General features: G+C 40.7%; 1 protein-coding gene and 4 non-coding genes across 5 annotated transcripts in view; all 5 read right to left on the reverse strand.

Annotated features, from left to right (window-relative positions):
* Window positions 1-937: 937 nt before the first annotated feature.
* Window positions 938-25,246, reverse strand: part of safb (scaffold attachment factor B) — a 29,881-nt gene continuing 5,572 nt past the window's right edge. Inside the window, exons 4-23 of the mRNA XM_042342663.1 lie at window positions 24,995-25,237; window positions 22,723-22,803; window positions 22,355-22,382; window positions 20,266-20,770; window positions 19,708-19,757; window positions 19,029-19,138; window positions 16,688-16,837; window positions 15,880-16,007; window positions 14,272-14,408; window positions 13,553-13,644; window positions 11,764-11,909; window positions 9,295-9,451; window positions 7,534-7,655; window positions 7,251-7,412; window positions 6,335-6,607; window positions 5,152-5,185; window positions 4,150-4,304; window positions 3,575-3,693; window positions 2,403-2,472; window positions 938-1,341 (exon numbers count right to left, since the gene is read on the reverse strand). Of these exons, the coding sequence (XP_042198597.1) occupies window positions 1,173-1,341; window positions 2,403-2,472; window positions 3,575-3,693; window positions 4,150-4,304; window positions 5,152-5,185; window positions 6,335-6,607; window positions 7,251-7,412; window positions 7,534-7,655; window positions 9,295-9,451; window positions 11,764-11,909; window positions 13,553-13,644; window positions 14,272-14,408; window positions 15,880-16,007; window positions 16,688-16,837; window positions 19,029-19,138; window positions 19,708-19,757; window positions 20,266-20,770; window positions 22,355-22,382; window positions 22,723-22,803; window positions 24,995-25,237 (2,931 nt within the window). The 3' untranslated portion in view covers window positions 938-1,172. The remainder of the gene's footprint in view (window positions 1,342-2,402; window positions 2,473-3,574; window positions 3,694-4,149; window positions 4,305-5,151; window positions 5,186-6,334; window positions 6,608-7,250; window positions 7,413-7,533; window positions 7,656-9,294; window positions 9,452-11,763; window positions 11,910-13,552; window positions 13,645-14,271; window positions 14,409-15,879; window positions 16,008-16,687; window positions 16,838-19,028; window positions 19,139-19,707; window positions 19,758-20,265; window positions 20,771-22,354; window positions 22,383-22,722; window positions 22,804-24,994; window positions 25,238-25,246) is intronic.
* LOC121850562 lies at window positions 12,859-12,997 on the reverse strand. The gene has a single exon (XR_006085656.1). It is a non-coding gene; the product is annotated as a small nucleolar RNA SNORA42/SNORA80 family (small nucleolar RNA).
* On the reverse strand, window positions 13,988-14,126 carry LOC121850560. The gene has a single exon (XR_006085654.1). It is a non-coding gene; the product is annotated as a small nucleolar RNA SNORA42/SNORA80 family (small nucleolar RNA).
* On the reverse strand, window positions 14,559-14,697 carry LOC121850559. Its single transcript, XR_006085653.1, has one exon. It is a non-coding gene; the product is annotated as a small nucleolar RNA SNORA42/SNORA80 family (small nucleolar RNA).
* Window positions 17,354-17,491, reverse strand: LOC121850561. The gene has a single exon (XR_006085655.1). It is a non-coding gene; the product is annotated as a small nucleolar RNA SNORA42/SNORA80 family (small nucleolar RNA).

Genomic DNA, 25,246 nt, shown 5'->3' on the forward strand with positions numbered 1-25,246 from the left:
CCTGGCAGTTGTAGGAACTTCAGATAATAATCATTTATCTTCATTTAACTCTTTAATATGTGACGATGCAACAACTGTGCAAAGGAATTCTAGTGACCCGATCACAGGGACCCCACATTTCTGAAGTTTACGTTCCTTGTTCACCCTAAATATGTTCTCCTTACCCCCACATCCACCGCAGGGCAAGACTGCCTGTTGAGAACCCAGTTAACCACTTCATCAGAAGTTGTGTTGTGTCCACCGTCGCTGAGCCATTGGCACACCAGCCAGTCTCAATATGTACCTCTTCGATCACGCCTTCAATCATCTTTACCCTTCCCACTCACTACATCTCTCATCCCAGCTTGGGGGCTCAGCCAGCAGTATCAAACATTTTGAGACATCCTCCTGACATGAAAGGCACAATATAAATGTACATTGTATTCATTTTTACATTATTAATCCTTGCATTTGATATAGCATCTTATCACATCGTTGAGACATCTCAAAGCGCTTCACAGAATATACTTAAAAAGTGAATTTTCTGTATATTTTGTGGGTGAAATGTTTATTATTTTACTTTAAAATCAATTATGCAAAAAGACACAAGGTAACTAAAATCAGTTAGGGTTTACTTCTGATTGTGGTCCAGTGCTCAGACCTACATTGGCAGAGAAGATGCTTTCAGTAGACTGTTAGAACTTACAATGAAGGATGGCCACTTTGGAAAGTATTGGAGGGATTCCAGTACCTGTGGAACAATACCTACTCAGCGTAAGCCAATACTTTCAGGGGATTTCAGTTTTTTATAAAAAAGGCTACCATATCACTCTTAAATCTATTCCTGGCAACGTTGCACCTCTCTAACCAAAGAAGCCGGCACATAATGCACATTAGAGTAAATACTCACATTAGTTAAAAAGCACATCAAAACATTCAAGTTAAACCAGACACCATGTTTGTTTTAAAATTTTATTTATGGAAAACCGAAGTGACTCTTCATCCGAGTCTAGTCTCATTACAAGTACTTTAACAATAAAGTAACCGTGAAATGATTAATTCCAAAATAATTCTGATGAAGTTTCAGAGGGGAGTAAACAAACAAAATACACAAAACATGGTACTGCAATTAGCACTAAGCACCACCATTGAAGACTTCCTTTACATTAAAATCAACTCTGTAAAAAGCACGTTTAGTAGCGACGCTGGAAGCGTGGGTCAGTGGAAGGTCTCTGTACTCGGTCCTGGTTGCCAAAACCACTTGCTCCTCCTTGCATCCCACCTCCAGGCATCATCTGGACTGATCGGTTGACCGGCGGAATGCTGCTCTGTTGGTTTCCTCCTTGCATAAAGCCTCCATGCCTGCGGAAGCAAAAGCGACGGTTTCTCTTAACTCAGTACATTGCAGACACGCTACAAATTAATCAAAGCTTTCACCAAACTTACTCCACACAGGAATTCCCATTAGAAATTAGACTATTACCGGGCAAGGAGTTATTTTATTTATGTGAATCCCACCTTATGTATAATCCTGACAAGTGAGTGTGACCTAATCTGCAGTCTCCAGCTGAGCCGCCAGCAGGAAAATAACTTCCAACTGTCACAAGCATCTGACAATTTTTAAAAAAAGGAATTATTACCCCTGGAAAAAACATACTATTCCCTAACCTCAAAACCTTGTACTGATTCAAACACTTTCCCGATGTTATATGGAAAGATGAATTATTTCATGACTTTTTTTGCTTGAATTGGCTCTGCTGGAAGCTGTGACAGATTTACTCTGCGGTCTCGAGCTCACATGACAAAGCATTTCAGGCTTTAACTGGTGGGACGCAATCGAAACATGTTTGAAGTCTCCACTGATTTTACGTGAAAGCCCCCCTTGATTTTCAGAGACGAGGCCGGACAACAGAATCCAGTTTAAAGTTTAAGTGTAAGAAAGCATTTCAATTATTAAAGCATTAATGAACGTACACACACCTGCAGGCAGAACCCAAAGGCAGGAATCAAAAAAGGAGCCCAGTTTACATGAAAGCACTTGTTTTGTTGGGTTTCACAAGTAAAGCTTTTGGAAAGTCACCATTTACATCAGAAAGTAGCGCAACGTAGCACAGATTCTGGTTTAAACAACGTTGGGCTTTGCACTTCCCTGAACTCTGTTGGCTCCAGATCGGCTTCCGAACAGGTCACAAGAGTGGCCGCCTCGCTCAACTAACTGGAGCAGCTCTAGGATGCTCCTATCTCCATAAATGTACTGAAGTAGTCTGGCCGGTAAGAAGAATCATTAAGACTTTCTGAAGTGCTGATTGACGCCTTGCGACAGATATGAAAATACTTTAGAAGTTCTATTACAGCTGTTTGGAGTAATTATAACAGAACATTCTCCTTGTGGACTTTCCCCATTAGGAAATGTTGCTCCTTACCCAGGCATGCCTCCTCCTCGCTGCATCATGTGCCCTTGTCCAGACTGGGCAGGAATGCTCCTGTCACCCCCTGCAACAGCAAAATACTTGGTTACTTCAAAAAACTGTAAATCCAAAGCCTCGACCCAAAAGCCATGCTACTCATGACTAATTGAAATAAATGCTTTTCTATGAGCTTTGTGAATCAGAGTCTGGAACACCCCAGGCCAGTGTTTATAACCATATATCACTTGTATCTTAAAACGGCCAAGTGTATAAAAGTGCTGTACGCACTGAAAGTCAGATCATGAACATCAGACAAATCCTACCACTTCCCAGAGTGATTAAAATGACTCCATAGGGCAGTCAGCTTTTACCTTAAAATGGTGTGAGTGGTGAATATTCAATGTACTGACTGTTCTGCCCATTTCAGTGAATGAGACCTATGGAGGCCCATCAATGGTTTGGACAGTATTTGATTTAGCATGAAGTATACTATGAGCGGATCACAGAATAGATACCACCCATAAATCCTAAGCCATGCCAGTGGAGTAGGTGTGGTGTTTGTCTATAAAATACAGTCGCTACACTTGACAGTAAATCCTGTGAAGCGCTTGCAGACTCCCTCCTAATGTAAAAGGCATTGTATCAAATACAAGGATTATTATTTATCGTGTGGGATAAGGAGCCTAACATAAGCAATTTCAGTCCCGATGTTTCTTGAATCACCCACTGAAAGGGTGGTGGAGGCCGATTTGATAACTACTTTTAAAAACGCGGTGGACAGATATTTGAGGAGGACGGGTTTGGAGGGTTATGGGGAGTGGGATTGACATTGCATTGCTCTTTTCAAAGAGCCGGTACAAACCTGATGGGCTGAATGGCCTCTTTTTGTGCTGTACGATTCTATGATTCTAAAACATGACAGGTATGACTTTATACATTTTTCCATAATACTAAGCAGTCATTAAGAGGTTTGGAGGCTTTGGCCCCAATGAGTTTACCACCAAACTAGTTTTCCAAGTTTACTAATTTGGGAAAAGCAGGGTAAACAACTCATGTGAATTTAGTCTTTCCCATATTTGTTAATTGGGGATGAAGTTCATATTCATCAAGTTTTAAGAAAAAACAAAAAACAGCCAAATAACTGACTGTAACCCCTAAAGAAACTACAGATTCCATTTACATTCTACCTTGCCAGCGGTCATGATCTCTTCCCATCATTCCTCCTCCGTCCATGCCACCCTGCCAGGGACGCTCTTGAGGACCGTCTATCTTACGCCCATGGTCACCGGCCCAATCCCTGTTCTCCCTATTGAGGAACAAGCACAATAAATGAACATGCAATAAAATTACAGATAGAATCTTCAAAAAGCTTCCTACCCTCGCGACACGCTGTTTAATGTTGTGGGAGCGCAGACGAATTTTCTAGCCAACACCCAACATGAACGTGTGGAATTTCCAACAGAGCAAAACTCACATTAGTCATATCAGTCGGGAACATAACGTTTAATACGACTTGTGCAAAGTCAGTTTACAGGTAAACTTGTAGATATTGGATAAAATCCGATTTAAACAATAATCTTCACTGGCCATGAGGTAATTCAATGCCTGCGGCATTTTGTCTCTGCAACTGATAAGTGCACACACGGCGATGGGTCAGGATGTCATTTCCCGACATCCAATGCAGCCAGTAAACACGGTGAGTAGGACAGCAGCGTTTTGAGTTAGGAGATGATTAAGCCGGGTGACCTTTCCTGCCGATTACCTGGACTGTTGAGGAACAACTCCCGCTCTGCTGTCTCCACCCATTCGTTTTATGTCAGGTGCATAGCCACCCCCGGAGCCGCCCCAAGCTTCCCGCTGTGATCCTGAATCCCGGCCGTGCCGATCGGGCCCTCCGTGTCTCACATCAGGGTAATGCTAAACCAACAGAGAAAGTCAATCCATTCACATGTTAGTTTAACTGGAATCTGAAGATAAATTGAACCTCTTTTCATCTAACTCCCTCCACTTGTAAACTTCTGGTTATGCTTTTCACTAAAATCTTCTTGTTTCAGCAGTAATCACTGCACAGAGGTGGTTACTATCAACACTACTGCTGAAAGTGGGATTTTATACATCACAAGGATCTCTCTTCAGGCTGTTAGTGAGACACTTTGTTGACCTAAGCCTCTGACCTACCTATCACTCTCACCGATTTACCCTCAATATAAGTTTCAACAGCACAATCCCAGACCAAAGGTGTCAGCTTGAAGGGCCCCTGAATTTGTTTCACAGAATTCACTGAAGCTGACATTTACATGCACTGTCTGGTTTAAGGAATTAAGAAAGTAAACCCACAACAATAATTTCAGATACACTAAAGTAACAGTAGTAGAAGATGTAAAGGGCAACTTCGGGACAGATGGCAGAAGTATTAAAAGGAGAAGTAGCAACTGCAAAACGTTTAGATATGATTGATCCTATAACAAATCAGACCAAACGGCTTTCACTATCTGACCCTTTTCTTGTCACGATAGAGATAACCCATTGCCTAAGCTCTGTTTACAATAATCTTTAGGAGTTCTTTCAAGCTGTATAATGGTGAATGTGCAATCTGATTTATTAATTCCCTATAAGTCTGAAGGACATTCATCTGGTTCAATATCCACCCTCGCTCCTCCCCCCTCACACCAACTAAAAAGAGAATCCTGGACTCCAAATCACCCAGGTCACTCGTATGTACAATCAATATAAGTGCCATTAATCCCCATCAGTAATTAGTTACCTGTCCATCTCGTTCACCAATTATTGCTCTGGAACTGTAAAAGAAAGAAAACAGGATTGTAATGTCAGATTTAACTGGCTATACAGCAAGTGCATTTCATTCCCTTTTTCCACCCAAATCAGTTGTAAGATATTTGAAATTGATTAATGAATCACTTTATTTGAGACCCATTTTTTCAAATTCTTCTCGCATTTTGCTTCTCTGTCAAGTAACTATCCTAGCTGAGATAACAGATCCTTCTGGTTGCTGCTATGAGACATTCGCCACAACAATGCTCACAAGATTTTAGCCAGAGGCAACGCACCCCAATTGAGTGAGGGATAGGAAAGAGCGGAGGAGAAAAAGACATGGAAAAAAAAAAGATGCTTTTGTATTACTCAGATACTTGGGGCCCACAAATTACATAGGTTACAGGAGTGGCTTTGCGCATCCTGCAACAATTGTGTTGATCTGTGTGAAAGTCTCTTTGGTTAGTGGTTCTACAATTAGCCAAATGGACCATTCTAATCAGAAAATAGTCAAGCTCATTTAAACTCCAACTTGGCAGAAACAAATCTGCCCATTCAAACCTAGTGTAAACAAGATTTTTAATTGCACGCTTTCAAGCGAGAAATCTCTTGTCAGAACATTAGTTGTTCAGTTGCAACATAAGCTGCCTTATACCGTTTCTAATATAAAACAGGCTCCCTTTCTTTCTGACTAACCGATCACCATTAATTAACACCTACCTTTCTGCTACTGGCAAAACAAAATCCAGTGGCACATGAGAGAGAATAGGGAAATTGTGACTGTGGGGAAATTGCCCTTGTAACCACACGCAGAACTGAATTTTTGGCAAGGACCTTACCCCACAGTTTCCTATTGTTTAAACAATAAATATCAGACAGCCTGATTGCCTGTGTCAGCTTAGTTCAACTGGTAGCACACTTGCCTCCGAGTCAGAAGGTTATGGGTTCAACTCATAGGGGAACAAAATTATGTAGATGATTACACCCTTCATTGTACTCAACCCTCATTATAATTCCTCTTCAATTTTGGATGTTATGTTATGCATAATTGGTCCCCTCTGATCTCACGTCCAGTAAACACATTCCTACTGTAGTGCACCTCCAGTCGCTCTCTGTGCAGTAGTTCCTGGTGTTGAATTGAGTAGAGTGTCTTGCTTTCGTGATTAGTCTCATACCCGACATCACGTCGTTCTGGAATCCGATCAGCTTTCCAGTCCCCACGTGGCGGTCCTCTCCGCGGAGATTCGTGTCGAGGACTGTGATTGCGATGGGAGCCGTGATCAAGTTGTCTGTCGTGTTCTCTGCCGGGTTTCATCATCATGTCCCGACCCCGGCTCCCACCTCTTCGGTCGTGCATTCCTTCAGGTCTCTTTTCAAATCTCCCTCCAAAGTGTGGCTCGTCTCTGCGTGGTGGGCCACCGTCCCTCCTCTCACACCGATCCATCCGTCTGCACAAGACACGGTAAACAAAGCAATGGTTAAGATTAACAGAGGGAAAAATTCTAATTTTTTTCTCTGAAGTAGAAATATCGGTATAAGGTCAAAGTGAGTCTGAAACAATCCTAGTTAACTGACAAGCTCACAAAATGAGCAATAATGGTGAAGCTGAGGCTGATGGCATTATGACTGCTAAAGGGAACAATTGTAAATATACAATCAATTTAACAGCTCAGAGGACTAGTCATCATTAGCAAGGCAGTGGTCACTTGTGAAAACAAACCCCGAGTAAATGAAACATAATAAATGAGAATCTTGTTTTTAAAACATTGTCTTTGATGGGAAAAGCATGTGTTTTTGCAGTTGAGCTGCTGACCACGAAGGCTCGACTTTCAACCGCCTACGAAGTGCTCGATAAATGTAAATTGCTATAACCCAACTATCAAGACCCTATTCCTGCATTTGATGGGAGCATCAATATACATAAAAATATCTTGAACTACAAACACCAGCATAAGTAGCTGCTTCAATAATTATGAAATGTTCTTAAATGCAATAGGTTTTTGTAAGTTTCATCAACCTCTACTGCGTATCCACCCGCTTAAAGCAGTGCACCTGTATGCAGGTCAGAGACTATTACCAAGTGTAACACACCTCTCCCCTGGCACAGAAGGCATGTCTGGGAACCTGCCCCGATCCCTGTGATCAAAATCATTGAACCGATCTGGACGACTAAACTCTGAACCATGGCTGCTGTACCGGGCATCGCTGTCCATGGCCATGCGTTTCTGATCAGGCCAGTATTGATCATCTCTCCTGGAACACAAACAACAAGCCCATTGTGTAGTGTAGCATTATTGCAAAATATTAAACAGGCAAACAATGCAGCAGTGATGGGAAAAAGGTAGTTTGGGTGAAAAGCAGGCTCCTCACATACCTATTATCATCGTAAGGCCTTTTTAAGCCACCGCGACGCTCGTGTTCATATCGCATTTGTTCATGCTGCCGTCGTAACTCTTCTCTCTCTCTGTTGATTCGCTCCTGCTCTCGCCGTCTCTCCTGTAGAGTGCAAGCGTTTTTAAGACGCGTTTATATTTTAAACATTAAAGGGATGAAATAAATGATCCTCCAACTAAAACCAACACACTTTGTTGGTCACATTTTATACCACCACATTTCGGAGTTAGCTTCCGGAATGTTTACAAGACAATCTAATGTTTCTGTTGTCTGATGATTAGTGCATTTGCTGCACGTTTATCTACTGTACATAACACACACTTATTTTCTCTGGATGTTGAAAGCCCAATAAGCATCATCTACTGTTCAACGAAAAGCAAAAAAAAAGTGTCATAGCAGAAATGCCTACTCCAGGGTGAGATTTTACAATAATTCTTGCATTCGTTATAGTGCCTTTTCATGTCTTGGAGACAGGATTCACTTTAAATACTAGTGTATATATTTGTAGGTGAACGCAAATTTGCAAAGCAATATATGACAAACACCCATCAAGTAAATGACCAATTTTATCTGGAGGATATACCCTCCCTTTCAGTTTTCAAAATCCATCCTTTTTTGAGTATGCCGTCAGCCATCTCCTTCCTACCCCCACCATTCTGTCACTGAGAAGTACATTGAAACGATTTTCTACATGAAAGGGACATACAAGTCCAAGGTTTTGGGTCCTGGGAAGGTACACGTCTGGTAATAACAGCAAAGCACATATCACAACTTGTATTAGATATCACAGTTCACATAGAACTTCTTTGCGGGACACTGAGAGAGGATGGGGGAGTTCGACCGTAGGCGCCTATGGTTGAAGTTAAGATTTGTAGGAGGCTTTTAAAGACTGATAGAGTGGGGGAAAACAGACGGATTTAGGCAGGGAATTCCAGAGGGTAGAATGATGGCTCATCCAAAAATGGTGGGACTGAGGAGCCTTGCAAACATTCAGCAGGCTCGAGTTTGCTGAGTGGAGGGAATGAGTGGGAGAGTAAGGCTGGAAGTCACAGAGGCAGGGACAGGGGTGGACATGCAAAGCTTAGTGTGGCTAAGTGTACAAGAGGATGAATTTTGGATAAACTTAAGATTATGACAGCTACGTAGGCCAGTGAGGAGAGCATTGGACAAGTCAACTCTGGAGGTGGGTGACATGGTGAAGACGAAAAACAGCCCTGTTCAGCATCCAGATGTGATGAAGGAGAGTTTGCTGAACAGAACTCCAAGGCTACACACTGGCTCTGAAGTGCAGTGAGCATATGACAGCTGAGGTAATCGGTGCCAGAGGCAAAGATGTGTTATTAAGAGTCAAGTAGGATGGAAAACACATCTAGGATGGCTCTAATAGAGTTTCATTTTTTTTCCTGAAGCCACCTGCACTCAAAACCCACGTTGTTTTAGCAGCTCCCCCAGAAAGAGCTGGTATTCCACCCCTAAAACATATAGCAAACTGCAACAAGGTAGAACTTGTTCAGCCTTTCTTTGGGGGGATGGGGGAACAGATAGGGAACAGCAACTATAATGAAGTACAAAAGTGTATCCCTACACACCCTTTTGCTGTAATTTGTTTTTGCTCAATCAACTGATGGAAGTTCAGCCGTGGTCAGATGTGGTTTCCACTTTGCATCAATTAAGAACTTCAGCAGCTGGAAGTTGCAATTTTCATTGTGACGTTCGTATGCATTTTCTGGTCTCCTTTTACCTGTTCTATTCGGATTCTCTCCCTCTCCAGTTTCTCTCGTTCCAACCTTTCCCTCTCAAGACGCTTTCTCTCAACCTCTAGTCGTTCACGCTCTCTCTGGAGCAGTTCTCGCTCCTCGCGCTCTCTCATACGCTCCCTCTCCCACTTCTCACGTTCCCTGTTAGAGAGAGAACATTACACTTTTTCAGGTAACGTCTCAAATCACAAGCAGGCAAAAATAAAACAGCAGTTCGTGGAATCGAAGATCTTTCACAGGCCGTTTCTTTTAATCAGGTGCAAATCAAATCTGACGTGACTACTTTCTGAGCAAAGAAACTCTTCCCCCCAATGGACGAATATAAGAAGTTAAATCTACATCAGTAGAAAGGAGATCCTCCTTCTTCACATAGACTATAAAACGCCATGCCATATGGAAGATGTCAACACTTGAATAATAAAGAAGCTACAAGCTAATCTCTCCTCTTCATTCACCATCCTTCACATACGGTTGGTCACCGGGATCAGAGGTTGACTTGGCAGAATAGAGACCTAGTTAGAAACAGATCTACCAAAAGCTACATCCCTTTGCAGTGAGTGGCACACGTCAAGTAAGTGATTGTTAAAGTGTGAGGCTACTCCACGTTTCTGCTTCCCATATAGACCAATGACTGATTGAAGTTCAGGAGAACAGTACAGTGAATGGAGAACATTGAGCATTACTTTGAGACAAAGGTTTTCTCTTGGTTACTCTGAATTCCCCGGTTGTGAAATTTCCAGAACATTTTGGTTCAGTTGATAATTCTCTGAAGCTAAAGCTCTTTCTGAATCCACACAATCTTTGTAGCTCAACTGTCTTCAACCGTGCTTGCTTCCACAAGCTCCTTCTTTTCACCTTGTTCGGTGTTCCACATGGTCCGTTGAAAGCACTTTTGAGAGATTTTCTACGTGAAAAGCACGATACAAGTGCAAGTTGTTCCTGTGAGAGCCATCAAACATTGACGGCAAGTAAGGATGGTACGGAACCCACAGGAAAGAGATAGGACTTTTGGGTCAAATTACTTCCGCTTAACATCGTTCCAAGAAGCCAGTTACGAGGCTCTACTACGATCGTCTCTTGTCTGCTGGTAGAACCACTATGTACCTGGGCTCTTTTGGCATATTTGAAAGGGAGCAAGACAAATTCTTTTAAATAGCAAGTTTCTAAATCAGCAATTTTTACTGTAACCATAACCAAGATCATGCTAACACATTTTATCTAAATATGGTCAGAAAGTACATTTGTTGGAAAGACAAATAAGCTTTTCAACCCATGTTCTCAGTGCAGTTGGCACCCAAAAAGGATCTCAAACTATTTCATGTATTATTTCCCCTGGGTAAAACTATCTTGCAAACTTGCAAGTGAAGAGCTAGGAAATATCAGAAATTTCAAAAAATAAATTTAAAATATTAGGAAGGCAAACATGCACACAATCCTAACGGCCTCTCCCTAGCCCCCTTTCATATCCCTCCTCTCTTCCCCGATTCACTTCTTCCTCAAACATCCATCCAGTTTCCTAACTGATGTTTTCTGCTTTAACTAGTTTCTAACAGTGAGTTCCACAATCTCACCACCCTCTATATAAAAGAGTTCTTCCTAACCCAATTTATGATACTTTATCAAACATCTTCATAACTTTAAAAGCCTCTGTAAAGTCTCCCCCTGAAACACCTCTTGCCTGGAACTGCGATACAGACTTCCTAATGCTAATGCTTTCATTTAAACTCATTTGATAACATTCAAGATGTTATTCTTTGTGAAGGCTGCTATATAAATACAAGATCTTGTTGATTGTGTCTATCTTATATTTAATCTTCCCTTGTTATGGACTCATTTCACCAACAAGTGGAAACAGCCAATTTATGTCACCTTATCAAACCCCTTCTTAACACCTCTATGAAGTCCTGTCGCAAACACCTCATCTCCAGAAAGAAAAAAGCTCCAACAAGACCAGTCATTCTCGCTAGTTGTATCCTCACATCCCTGGTAACATCTGAATAAATCTGTGCTGCACTAGCATCATTGCCTCTGCAACAGTGATGGCTGCACACAGCACTCACCAAGGTTTTATAAAAATATAACATTACTTTATACATTATATATACATTATAGATATCCATATACATTATATATAAAATCTAATGGAATGTACTGCACCCATCAGTGATCAAGGCCTACGGGATATTCAGGCCGGTCAATGGTTTGGTTCAGTGATTTGCTATAGAACGGAGTACACTATGAAAGGATCAGTGGACAAATCCAAACATAAATCCATTAGCCGTGCAATTCACGGTTTCTAGCCAGAACACAATGCATAACAAGCTGCTTTAGGGATATTTGTACTAAAATGAATTTAGACAGCTGTTAAGCAAATATTTAGCAGCATAATAAGAAATTGGAATAGAATTTTCTGACGTGTTGCAGTTTGTCTTGAGACGTGAAGCTGATTGTACCTGCGTCTTTCTATTTCCCGAATCTCCCGTTCACGTTGCCGCTGGCGTTCTCTCTCCCGCTGCTCTTTGATCTTGTCAAATGACAGAATGTCTTTTTTCTCCTTCTCTTTGTTGTCTGGTTTGCTCTCTTGAGTTTTGGCAGGTTGCTGTGAACAAGTAATTTTTAAACTTCAGATTCACACTGCAGTTAACATAACAGTGTTGATCCCTATAGGATTATAGAAACTGTAGATGTAGTCATTTGATAGTGAGATAAATTCATGTATTTTATTCCCCCACCAGCGACAGGTCTGTTGACCTTTTAAATTGAATCCCTGCTGCGCACAAGAAAATCCAAACATAAATCCATTAGCCGAGCAAATTCAAGTTTTCTAGCCAGAACACAATTACATAATACAATTACAGTGCTAGCTTTCCATTTCCCATACCAGCTATTCTTATCATTTCTCAGATTGCTGATTTGTGGGTAGTAGTACCCTTGGGTGGAGTCTAGGCCAAGAGAGCGAGGTTAAATCTGTGCTTACAAGAAAATGAAGTGTGATTGGTCCTGACACATTTCACTTAAGATCTTTAAACAAGAAACAAAAAGGAGACATAACCATTCCATCAGATGATTTGAAATCAGTTCCCAGATATGAAAGGAGATAACTTGCTGACCACTATGTTGCTCATCTCCATGTTCCATATTGGCCCCCCTGCACTGAATAAATGTCTTGGAATATGTTCATTTCATAGGTATAGTTCTAACAGCTTTAACACTATTTTGTCCAATCTTTTCCCATTTTTTTTTGGTTTATGCAATCAGTTTACTTAACTTGGAACTGATCTTGTATCCTTTTTATTCAATTTAATCTGCTATTTCTTTCTTGCCTCTATTCCCCGTTTGTTCACTATCCGTAACTCTGTCTGTCCAGCGCCTTGGGACGTCCTCCCGACGTGAAAGGCGCTTTACAAATGTAATTTTGTTGTTGTTGTATCCCTGCTCCCCATGACTCAAGCCTGAGCACAGATTCAGAACAGAAACTCTGCAGATTCTTTCAGATTAGGATGAAATTAGGCATACTTTCCCCACTGATCAAAACTTAAGTGTAACTGTCGTGTACTGCCCACATCAGTGAACATGACCTATGGAGGTTCCAGGCCTGTCAATGTTTTGGGGCAGCAGTTTGTTTTAGCATGGAGTACACTATGAGGGGATCATTGGACAGATTCCACCATAAATCCATAGCCATGCAATCTATATATTGGGGCAGAACCCTCAGGAGAACAAATTTTAAACCAATTTTTTTTTGAAAAAAGGTCCTGCTCTGCGCAAACCTAATAATTTCAGGCTTCATTTTCAAAAAATTCTTGTTTCTTTTGTATTTTATTTTGACAGTTTTGCTACATATTTTTCTTGAACTCGATTGTTAGGAAGTTTTAAATACCAATATGCAATTGAAGGGGAGTAAATTCAGAACAAATCTACAGAAACTACTTCAGTGAGCGAATAGTAAACCCTGTGAAACAGGCTCCCCAGAGAGACGCTTGAAGCAGGAGATGCTGATTCCTTCAATCACAGATTGGATAAGCTTTCTTTTAGGAAATAACATTATCGGATATAGGACACAGGTAGTTTGGGACGTATGTACATGCAACTGCCAGGAAGGTGGAAGGCGAACTAGATGGACCTTGGTCTTTTTATCGTCAAGCATTTATTTTACGTTCTAATGATCACAAACGGCTTACTCCCTCTTGTGCCACAGCAGTATAAATGTCACAGCTGAAGAGCATTGTAATATGGACCTACCGGTGCCTCGTCTTTAGACTTTGTTTTCACACTAATCACTGGTTCTCCTTTAGACTTGTCCATGACTACTATTCTCTCCGAACCCCGACTTCCTGAAGATAGGGCAAGAAAACGAAGCTTGTGTAAAGTTAGAGGTACAAGGACACTTTTTAACAAAAACATAAACCCTGTAATGAAGCAGTTGATTCAACCACAAGAAATAAAATTAATTTGCAGAGCCATACTTTGAAATCAGCTGGCCAAATAATAAATTATTATTATTATTATAAATCTAGCTCTCGGTTTGCTCATTATCTCCCCCCACCAACCCTCACCCCCACCCGCTGGCTCAAGCCTATGCACAAATTCAGAACAGAAACTCTGCACATTCTTCCAGATTCAGATGAAACTAGGTATACTTTCCCCACTGACTAAAACTTAAAACGCAAATCGTGTACATGTACTGCCCACATCAGTGAACATGACCTACGGAGGGTCCAGGCCTGTCAATGGTTTGGAGCAGCAGTTTGTTTTAGCATGGAGTACACTATGAGGGGATCATGGGACAGATTCCACCATAAATCCATAGCCATGCAATCTATATATCAGGGCAGAACCCTCAGGAGAGCAAATCATAGCTCAATTTTGTTTCTAAACCTGATAATTTCAGGCTTCAGATGTTGGGGACGTTAGCGCAATTTAATATTCCCACTTTTTACCCACTAACTCATATCCCTTACCCGCTCGGCTTCCACCCGTGTGAGATCCAGTTTTCCGCTCATCCTTTTTCAGATCTTTTTTGTCATCCTTTGCGTCTTTCTTTTTATCCTCCAGTTTCTTGGCCTCCTCTTTGCCATCTTTCTTTGCACCGACATTTCTAAAGTACATATCGCATTTGATTATTGATGCAGTTATGTTATACACATGCCAGCAAAAAAAAAGGCTAAAAGATATAAAAAGGAAAATAAACGTGCTACACAGCAAATGCTGGATTTGAGAGGCTAATTTGACAGTTAAAACTTAATTGTCGTGTGCAGCCCACATCAGTGAACAAGACCCACAGAGGTTCCAGGCCTGTCAATGGTTTGGGGCAGCAGTTTGTTTTAGCATGGAGTACACTATGAGGGGATCACAGGACAGATCCCACCATAAATCCATAGCCATGCAATCTACATATATGCTGGGGCATGGGATAACAACAAATTTATATAACGCCTTTCAGACCGGGAGGATGTCCCAAAGCGCTGGAACACATTAAAGTTTACAGTCGGCCAGATTTTTATGAATTGGACATTATTCAGCACGTGTCAGGTCAAAGACTATAAACTCATTCATACCACATATTGCCATTAAATAGTTGTCAAATATCAAGGCGATATGACTGAAGCATTATTTTTAACTGCTAGAATTATTTTTTTGTTTGTGCAAGATTGTGCATTCTGTACATTGTCCAACAGTGACTAGCATCATTCACCCCTTTCAACTAAAAACGTAAAAGGGGGAGAAGGAAAGAGAGACAAGGGAGGCATTTCAGTTTAATTTATTATTATTAGTTTAAATTACAGCCGAAAATATAACAAAATATAAACAGAACAAAAAATATAGTAAAACATTATCTTGGGATACACTTTCCTCAGCTACTGGACCAATTTAGTAATTTATATTAAACAAAGGAGACTGTGTGCATTTAGATAGCGCTGGAGCTTTGGTTTGGCATGCAGACTAACCCAAAGCCACATTGGCGCCAATCCATTCATTCACCCAATATAATAATCATTCCTAGGGGTCTGCCATTGCTACATTAAGTTCCAAGTAGGAAACAGTTTCTTTCCCCCCAAAAAAACACAAGAACAAAGGTGCAGTGTTTATATTTCACTTAGTAACCATACTTTGTTTCCCATCCACCTTCCACAGAATTCCTATTTTACCTGCGTTTCAACCTTGCTCAACCCTTCCCCAAAAACCCTTTCATGTTTTTAAGTTAGAACTAACTCTTTTCCCTGTGAGGATTCCTATATTATTCTTTTTTCCCCCCACTCTATTAAACACCTCTGTCATATCCGCTGCTCAATCTCCTCTGCTCCAGTGGAACCCCCAACATCCCCCCCCCAATTTAGCCAGCCTTTCTTCATGCGAATGCTACCTCATCCTATTAGTATCATCCTAGTCAATCGGCACTGCACACACTTCAATGTTTAAAAGGACAATAAACAGAAAAAATAAATCACGAGTGTGGCTAGTTAATGAGATTTTTAATGTTAGGATTAACATAAACTTAATTATGTTAATAATTATTGTAATCCAGTTTGGAAGCACGCGCAAGAAATTGTTACAAATATTCAACTCACTTGTCAGTTTTGGAGTCCGCAGAATGGCGCCGATCAACGCTGGCTTCTCGATTGCAAGCGGATTTGGGATCTTTTTTTGAATCTTCTTTCTTATCTGTTGGTTTCTTACCCGAAGGCTCATTTTTCGCCTAAAGATATAAATCATATAATAATAATCTTTGCATTTGATACAGAGCTTTTCACATATATCACACATCCATTCTAAATGCCTTAGAACCACAGCACACCCCCTACCAAACAGAGTCATGTTATATTGCTGTTTTACTATTTTGCTTCGTAGAAGAAAACCTCTGCCAATTACTCGCCATATTTCCAGGTTAAAAAAAAACAATTTCATACACTGAACATTATAAAGAATAATCCTTGCATTTGATATAGCGCCTTATCACATCGAGATGTCGCAAAGCACTTCACAGAACACTCTGTAAAGTGAATTAACTGTATTTTTTGGGGGGCGAAATGCAGCAGCCAATTGCGCACAGCAGTGTCCGTCCCACAAACAGTCGTGGATTGAAGTGACCAATTTATTCCTATTCTTTCTTTTGAAGGAATTATTATTCCTGGAAAAGCGATCTGCCAATTGATTAACAACTGGGTTCCTACTTACTGCTAGGTAAACAGAGGCGTGTGGACTAAAGAAACTTGCCCAACATTTCGCCCTGCTGGGAATCAAACCCAGGTCGCTCGCTCATGAGACGAATGCTCTTATCACTGTGCTACAGGACTCCATTAATGTCAGATATGAAAAGAATCTATCCACTGTACGTACTGTCCAAGTACTAACAACGTTTAACCGTTTGGTGCTCACCTTCTCCACTGAGATCATTCGTCCATGTAGCTCTGTTCTGTGCAGATTACTGATGCACTTTGTTGCCTCCTCACTAGTCGACATGGTTACAAACCCATAGCAGCGTGCTCCTGGACTACGGGCGTTAGTCACCACTTTGGCACCAACAACCTATACAGAAAGAGCAGGGTCCTAAATGAATAAGTAACAACGAAAGGGAATATGTTCAGACGAAGACCAATCACCAGTACCAGAAGCAGCTGACATTCCAATTTGTATGTCAAGTTTAAATATTTTTCACAGGCAAAATAGGAAGCCAATTATCTGAATATCCATCTATCTGCACTGGGTACTAACGTGCAAGTGGACACAGGAATGTGATGCCAGTAAAAAAAGTTCTGTGGTGCGATCTCACATGTGCACAACAGGGCCGTTTCTGATTGTAGCAGAAGAGTCTTGCAAAGGTAAGCTCTATGGATTTATAGCTGCTTGGTCTAACTGCTTTAATCAATTATTATCATAGGCACCCGGTATATCACTCAACACGACAACTACACAACAAGAGACTGAGGAGTTACCAATAGGTCATTGTGTTTATTTTACTGCAAACCAATGAACAATGGTGAACACATTAACTTTGCCACATAATTTTAATGATCACTCACAAGAAAGGTAATAAGAGAAACGCAATGTCCTGCTCCCATCAGTGAAGCCAGCCTATGGAGCATGCAGGCTGATCAATGGTTTGGAGCAGTGCTTTGATTTAGCATGGAGTACACTATGACAGGATCATGGGATTGATCCAACATAAATCCATTGTCATGCAACAGAAAAATATTACAGTGAAAATATTAAATAGGGTTTAGTGACATACCGCATGAAGTCACCCGTTAAAAAATGATCCTACAGACAGTTTTACCTTTGTCCCTGCTTTTATTTGTCCTCCAAATTAATGAACAAATGGCTAAATGAGAGGCACAGAGACAGGGGGGAATTTGGGCTGTGGGGAAAGAGTACAAGTTCTTGATATGAGATAACGTTTTACTGTATCCATCTGACAGCTCGTCTTCCTTCTACTAAATAGTTGTACGAACGGTAAGGTTTGTTATGAAGTATAAGATCAGTTGAACCAAGAAAAAAGCCACTGCTGTGAACTGACTCTGCCTTAGGTGAACCAGGTCAGGTTTCGAAATATTTGGTGAATATGTTATGCCCAACTTGTAACGACTCTTCTGGTAATTCATCTTCTACGTTTGATTCATGCTGGAGAGGAAGTGGGGAAGCCAATAAACAGTCTGTTCCATATATTATAGACCTGTCCCCAATTTCAAAATAGTGTTCAATATTGTAGATCCAATCCGTATTAAGAGGGACCAATATTAATCTGAATGAAATGCTTTGTTTACTGGAAATCCCTACATTCAGCACATACAACAAGAAGTTGCATTTATATAGCGCCCTCCATGCCGGGCGACATCTCAGAGCAAATACATCAGTACATTCTACATACATCAGGTGAGAACACCGTCAAAGGCCATGTAAATGTAGATGTGTTATCAAGTGGCCAAAGCAGAAAGGATAGTTACCCTCCACCTCATTGGAGAAACGTGAATGGCACTACATGAATACAAACAGTACTTGTTGTTTCTGATGGTCCGGTCTCCATTCCTAAGATACTGTGGGCGAGGGTGCATAAGATGCATTCAATACTGAGTCTGGCCAGAAGCCCTTTGGTATGTTTCCAGTGGAGCACTTTATACAGAGGCAGGGTGAGAACCCATGCAAGGTGGGGAAATAACAATAATCCTTGCATTTGATTGAGCTCCTTATCATGTCTTCTAGACGTCTCAAAGCGCTTCACAGAATATACTGTAAAGTGAATTGACTACGTTTTGTGGGTGAAACCCCAGGGGGGCCAATTGGGCACAGCAGTGTCCCACAAATAGTCAACAGATCAAGAGACCAAATTATTATTACTGAAGGGATTACACCCCCGGAAAAGCAATCCATCCACCAATCGACTAACATCTGAGTTCCTACTTACTGCTCGGTAAACAGAGATGTATGGAATAAGGAAATACGTTCAACGCTTCGTCCTGTCGGAAAGCGAGCTTGCAAGGCGAGTGCCCTAACCACTAAGCTACAGGACGCCCTGAAATGCAGTGGTGGGAGAGGCTTGATTAAAGGTCAGGCGAACAGTTACTTTTTTTTAAGGTTTTTTTTGAAAACAGAGCTGGGAGGACGCGATTTCGAAAGGATTCCAGAAACCAGAGAGAAGCATAATGGCTGAAAGGACTCCCATTAATGGCTTAGGACACGCAGCTGGTCTGAGTTCCTGGCAGGAGTGTAGTTTCAATCTCACCTTGCCATATTTACTGAAGAGGTTCTTCAAGTCGGTAGCTCTGGTGGCAGAGGACAGTCCGCTCACCCAAAGATTCTTGCCTGTAGTGTCTAAAGCAGCGACAAGTCGACCTGAATTACAGGGTATTCTCATCAGCAACAAGAGCACATTCATTATGGATTCACAATAACCAAAGGAAGGGATTGGGCTGTGTGGAGTGTTAATGGATTAAAAATGAAAATTCAAACTGGATTAATAAAAATTGCTCTATATTCAGGGTACATAACTATACTGTAGCTGTTCAAAGGGAAAGCAATAAAAAGTTAAGCATACATGTTTATTGTATTATCTCCCCCCTCGCACCATCACCACCAATTCAGAACATCTTCCATAAGCATATTGCTTTATACAGTTTTCAAACAATGACTGCTAAAACCTGCAGCTGATGTTAAATCCTGTTTTAAAATTGCTCTACAGAGGTTTAGGAATAAGACATTTTGATTATGAGGGCAGTGTCCATTTGCAAAAATATTCCCTGAAAACCTTGGCAGTCCAGTTCTCAGGCTAAGGGCAGAGAAACATTCATTCTTTACACCATCATGTTCTTAAAAATCATTGGTTATGACTCGTAACTAGAACAACTGAAAAGCCATGAAGCACTTTGTTAATGCCAAACATTGAGTAACATTGCACAGCTTACCTTTCTCATCCTTCACCGCACCTTTAGTATCTTTTCCATCCTTGACAGAGCTAAAGACACAAAATTGAATCTGTTAAAACATGGGGAAAGCGACTTCAGAAATAAAGGTACTTTATATCAAGTCTAAAGCAAAATCTCGAATACCTACCAATGGATACTGCTACTGTCAGTTATAGATCACCGTGAGAGCAATAAACTCAAACATTTTGGAGGTACTGGTGAGTTTCGATGGTATTTTAGATCCCAATTGGAAACAGAACTATACAAAAATTGCCTCAATTATATTTTTGGTACTGTCAGTGAAGAGTACACACAGAAGCAAAATATTCCAGTTTGTATACAACCTCTGCAGGTTGAAGGAGAGCAGAAAGAGTAAAAAGGAAGCAGCCACTAACGGTACGAGGGGGGAAAAAAATTATGTAGAGCTTTTAAACAAAAACAAAAAAAGGTCAAAATTAGCACCACTGTGCAGGCCAATTCATGAGACAAGTTTACTGGAATCGTCTTAATATGAATGAAAAAAGAAAGCTTCTGGTCTAGAACTGAGAAACAACAAACCTCTTGTTCTGATCACTGCCCTCTACAATCGAGGGCTCTTTCTTAGCTGCTTCATTAGAATCATCTTCATCTTCTGCTTTCATAGTTTCATCTTTGCTTTCCTCAGTTCCTGACTGCGGTTCTTTCTCCGCGCCCTCGAAGCCTGCCCCTTCTAACTCTCGACTCTGTTGTCTGCTTTCCACTTCACTGACAGTTTCTGCCGCGCTCGCTTCAGTCTCACACTTATTGCCACTTGGCGCTGCTTGATTGGCGGGTTTCTCGGATTGGTTCTCAGATGGTTTGGTTTCCCTCTTAAGGGCGTCCAGAATCAAATCGTTGTCCAGTTCCAGTGTTAGGGCGTCCTCCGCTTGCACGGTGACCGAGAGGTTGTCATCTTCCTCTTCTTTTTGGTAGGTGCCCGTATCATTCACTTCTCGCGAGGAGAGCTGCGCATCTTCAGGGGCCTCTTCCTCGATTGGGACTGAACTACAAGCTCCACCCGAACTCTCGGCTACATTCTCTTTTTCTACGGGATCAATAGGAATAGAATGGCACAAGGTTTAATTACCACTGAGACACAGAAAGAACATACACGGAGCTAACATGCCTGCCGTGTGAATACGCAGGACACCATCCCTAGCTATCACTAAAACCACAGGAAGATCGGAAAACTGAGGGGAGAACACCTCTACCTGAAAAAATGTAATTCATTCTCATTTCTTCACTAATTTACCATAATATAACCTCACAGATCAGGAGTCCACAGGGCTGGAAACTGATAGCTCCTCAGAAGCGGAAGAGTTGTTCATCTGAAAACTTGAAACGTCCAACTAATTCCAGAAGGTTGAATTCAGAAACTATTTTTCAGTTCACGGCGATGAGAAATAATTCAGTACGTGGTCCAAATTGCATCCATGAAAGTTCAATAAAGGTTTCCTTTTGATAGTCCCAAGTCTTCTGATAAGCTTCATTTCTTCCAAGTTAAGTAAGAGTCCAACAAAATGCAACGGAGATGTGTATGTAAGCCATTCAGCAGTCTTTAACATTCTTGCTCTTGTATTCGCTTTACCCTGTAACATTTCCTGAATTCACTCTAATTTGTATCGATTTCAGCTCTTTTGTGAAGAGAATATCTTAATCTAATCAGTTTCTTTCACTTTGACAATGGTTTAGTTTAGGGAGTCTAACATTTTCCTCCTAAGTAAAGAAACTGAGCTACTATTTTTATGATTCATAGAAGTCTGAACAGAATACATTGGTGTCCTCGTACACATCACCAGATCAATGTTTGAAAACCCAATTAGCTTGTATATAAGATGGTAACAGCACTAAAATGTGCTGAACTTATATATAAATGCTCACATGACACAACTGACTTCCTGACCAATCCCCACCACCCCCAGCCCAATTCCCCAGGCCAACAACTTCAATTCCAAAAAAGATTTTCTCTGGAAAAATTTATGAAAACAATTCTAACTGGAATGACAACAGTTCCAGAGCAAAGTTATATTAGTATCCAATGGAATACGAATTAGTCTAGAGAATCCTCCAGCCCACAATTTATATGAAACCAACTGTATTTATATTCATCATTTTGACAGTGCATGCAAATATCTTTTAGAAATAAAATTTAAATAAGTCTTGTTCAATATGTCCCAGATGTAAAGATCGAAGGTATATCTTTTAACTTTGTTACTTATACCTCTGTTACTTGGATCAAACACCATAGAAGCCCCTAGAATCCAATGCTGGAATGCAGCCTTCACTTTACTAGGCATCATGCTACATGTTAAATTCCCACCCCCCCAATTCAAAAACATGTGTTTAATGCATCACTAACTCTTCTGTCTGAAAAAGCTAATGAATGTGTTCCAAAGGTATTGGTCAGGGTGGGGTCAGCTGTGTGATTCAAGCTTTGTAGCAGATTGGATTAATCTCGTCGATCTGGGATATGCCTCAGTTTTCCAGTCTCCCTGTACCTGTGCTGTTCTGAACAACCACTGCTATTATATACTATACCAGAATACTTGAATGTGATCAAGTAAAAAAAAAGTGTGAGAAAAATTAAGTTGTGCTGGGAAACATGGTTGAAAGGAGGTTTTCTTAATACCTGAATCTTCAAACACGCCTTCAGTTGCCTAAAAAAACAAAAGAAATATTGTATACTTAAATGTTGATTCCATCTCATACTGTACAATTTGTGTTAACTGACGCAAAAACATTTTGAGCTGCTTTTATCTTAATTTTCACATTCTTGCAGTGTTTATGCCTTGGATAACAACAATGAAACAAAATTCCTGCCAAACCATATTCCTTAGCAGAAGATTCATTTATTTCCATTGCAAACTGCAGCAACTAAACTTGTATTTTGACAGAGACAACAGTTTGACTAAATAAGTACAGCAGTCTCTATTACAAAATGCATTCTCATTGATCAAACGAAAATAATCGAAGAGAATCTCAAAACGGCATCCCTACTTTTTTAACGATGATGGATTCCTCCTCTGTAGTACAAGGCCTCTTAGTGTCCTCTGTCGATTCATTGAGTGATTCGTCAATCTGAAAAATCACATTATGTATTAATATACTGCAGAGGTTGAAATTAAACATAAACACCAAATGCAAAAGGTGGTAGTATTTTTATTGTAAATCCAGCAGAAAGATGGAAGTTGTAGGATTTAGTCCATTCAGCCATCCCCTCCATCCAAACCTAACTGTCCTTCAAAAGTAATTCGCTGCATTACAAGTTTGATTTCCCCATACCACACTTTAAAGCATTTTAAACAGCAGAAGAACTAATTCTTCTATTCTCAAGACTTTTCCTGTACACCTGAACTCCCAATTTATACATTATCTAACAATCTGATTCTGGAACAAATTGATAGCAAAGTTGTTAATAATGGGGAATAAGCAGCCAGAATGTAGAGGGATTTGGATAGATTAGATAGTTGGTATGAAAAATGACAGATGTATTTTACTATGGATCAATGTAAAATTAGGAGACTGTGCAGTGGGGATATAGCAGGAGGGTAGATACTTATAAGGCATAAGCCAGGAAAAGGATCTGGAAGTACTAGTAACATAGTACATGGGACCCATAAATATGTTCAACAGCAGCAGCAAGAAAAGCAAAGACTGTTGGGTGTAATAGCTAGAGGGACAGAGCAGCAGTAATAGGACGCATTAATGGGTTTTTAATAAAGTCTGTGAAACTTTGGAGTATTGTGTGCAGCTCTGGTGTGTATTCTAAGAGTAGAGATATGTGGGTTACGAGAAGAGACATAAGCAAAGATGGTTAATCTCACTGAAGCTTCCCCCATCCCAAACTACACCTAAACTAGACTCCAATGTTTGATAATGGGTCTAAAAACTCTATTGGTGCAATATCAAGTGACTACCAGAAATAGGACCTTCACCTGCAGAGAATCCCCAATACAGAACTTGAATGCGAGTAATATGTGCTGACGATACTCCTAAAGCTAAAAAGGGATTATCTGCAAATGCAGGTAAAGTGCTTTTGATACCCCATAATTGTTGTCTATACTGAGGTTGGATACTAAGTGAGTATCTAAGATGTAACAGCATTAAAGGATACAGGAAAGACTGTATAATTAAAAGACTGCCTTTAAAAAACAGGTACCATTGATACAGTGATGATTGGCTGAATAGCCTCCTGGGACCAAAACGTCACCACTAAGGAGTTCACTTGGGACGAAGGTGAACAGTTTATTTCCCTGTTTACAGAATGTGGTGAATTCGTGAAGCCATTTTCACAGATTTACTAATTTAGAGAGGGAATTTGTTTGGTTAATGGTGATGAAGGAAGGTAGGGTTGGAGGAAGGGAAGGACGGGAGAAGAGAGAGATCAGTTGTATTTATAAAAACACAGTGCCAGTTGATGATCTTTTTCACTCTTGTACACATGTAATTTGGAGGTTAAAGTAAATTACTAACATGCCTACTAAAATAGGATTGTTATGCAAGGCATGGTCTGGTGAATGGCACTTGAAAATACATAGTACACTAGGAGCTCTCATTATTATTCCAGTAACTGCTCTAGGTTCACGCAGCCAATAAACCACTTTCGAATCACTCAGTTTACCATATTCCATAAACCCTTTGATACACTGCTGTCTTGTAACTCGCTCCCAGCCATCAATTTATAACACAGTATAACCACATCACAACACCAATAGGGATTTAACATACAAGCACTGCCTTGCTCTAAAAAAGCACACAGAAACAATTTCTAACTTCTTTTCAGCTCATCTAGTTGAGAGAACTGGAATTAAATACTTCTACATTTGGTATTGAGTGTCAAAGTTTACAGCATTCCCAGTTCAATATAGCATTGATTAAATGCAGAGTAAAGCTCCCTCAACTGCACCTTAACCCCAATCACAAAAGGTCCAGCGGACGTCTTCCCGTTTTTACATCACCCATTCTTGTGGCCAATTCGTAGGATTTGTGCTGTGGACCCAAACAGTAGTAACTGGGTGTAAAATGCAACACTTCATTCAAATTAAGGCTATTACTACCAACAAAGAGACTTTAGGTCATCGTCTGGACATTATTAGGTTCCAGAGGTTTTGTAAACTATTATGCTGCCTTCAGTTTCTTTCAAGTTTCTTAGCCAAATCTCGTCTCCCATCAAGGCTACAGTAATTCTAACCAACCTCTTGAATACTAGCTGAATACACTCATCCCCCCGACCCAATGGAGTGACTGAGTTTAATTAAACCCTTCGTACTTCATTTGGAAGATCTGTGGCTATCAGAGCTGACTCCATACGTTCTTCTGTGCCCATCTCCAAAGGCAACTCTACAGGTAGTGCTATGCGTTCAATATTCTTGGTTAGAGATGCTGTAATTTGTTCAATCTCATTTTCATCAGTACACTCTGCCACCGCACCCTCAAGGTCCGTTTCGTTCGCAAAGTTCACATCCAGCGCTGAAATATCCTGCAACTGGTCAACACTGGCTTCAATATCCTCCTGCAGTAA

The sequence above is a fragment of the Callorhinchus milii genome, unplaced genomic scaffold (genome assembly GCF_018977255.1).
Source record: "Callorhinchus milii isolate IMCB2004 unplaced genomic scaffold, IMCB_Cmil_1.0 Scaffold21, whole genome shotgun sequence".
NCBI lineage: Eukaryota > Metazoa > Chordata > Chondrichthyes > Chimaeriformes > Callorhinchidae > Callorhinchus > Callorhinchus milii.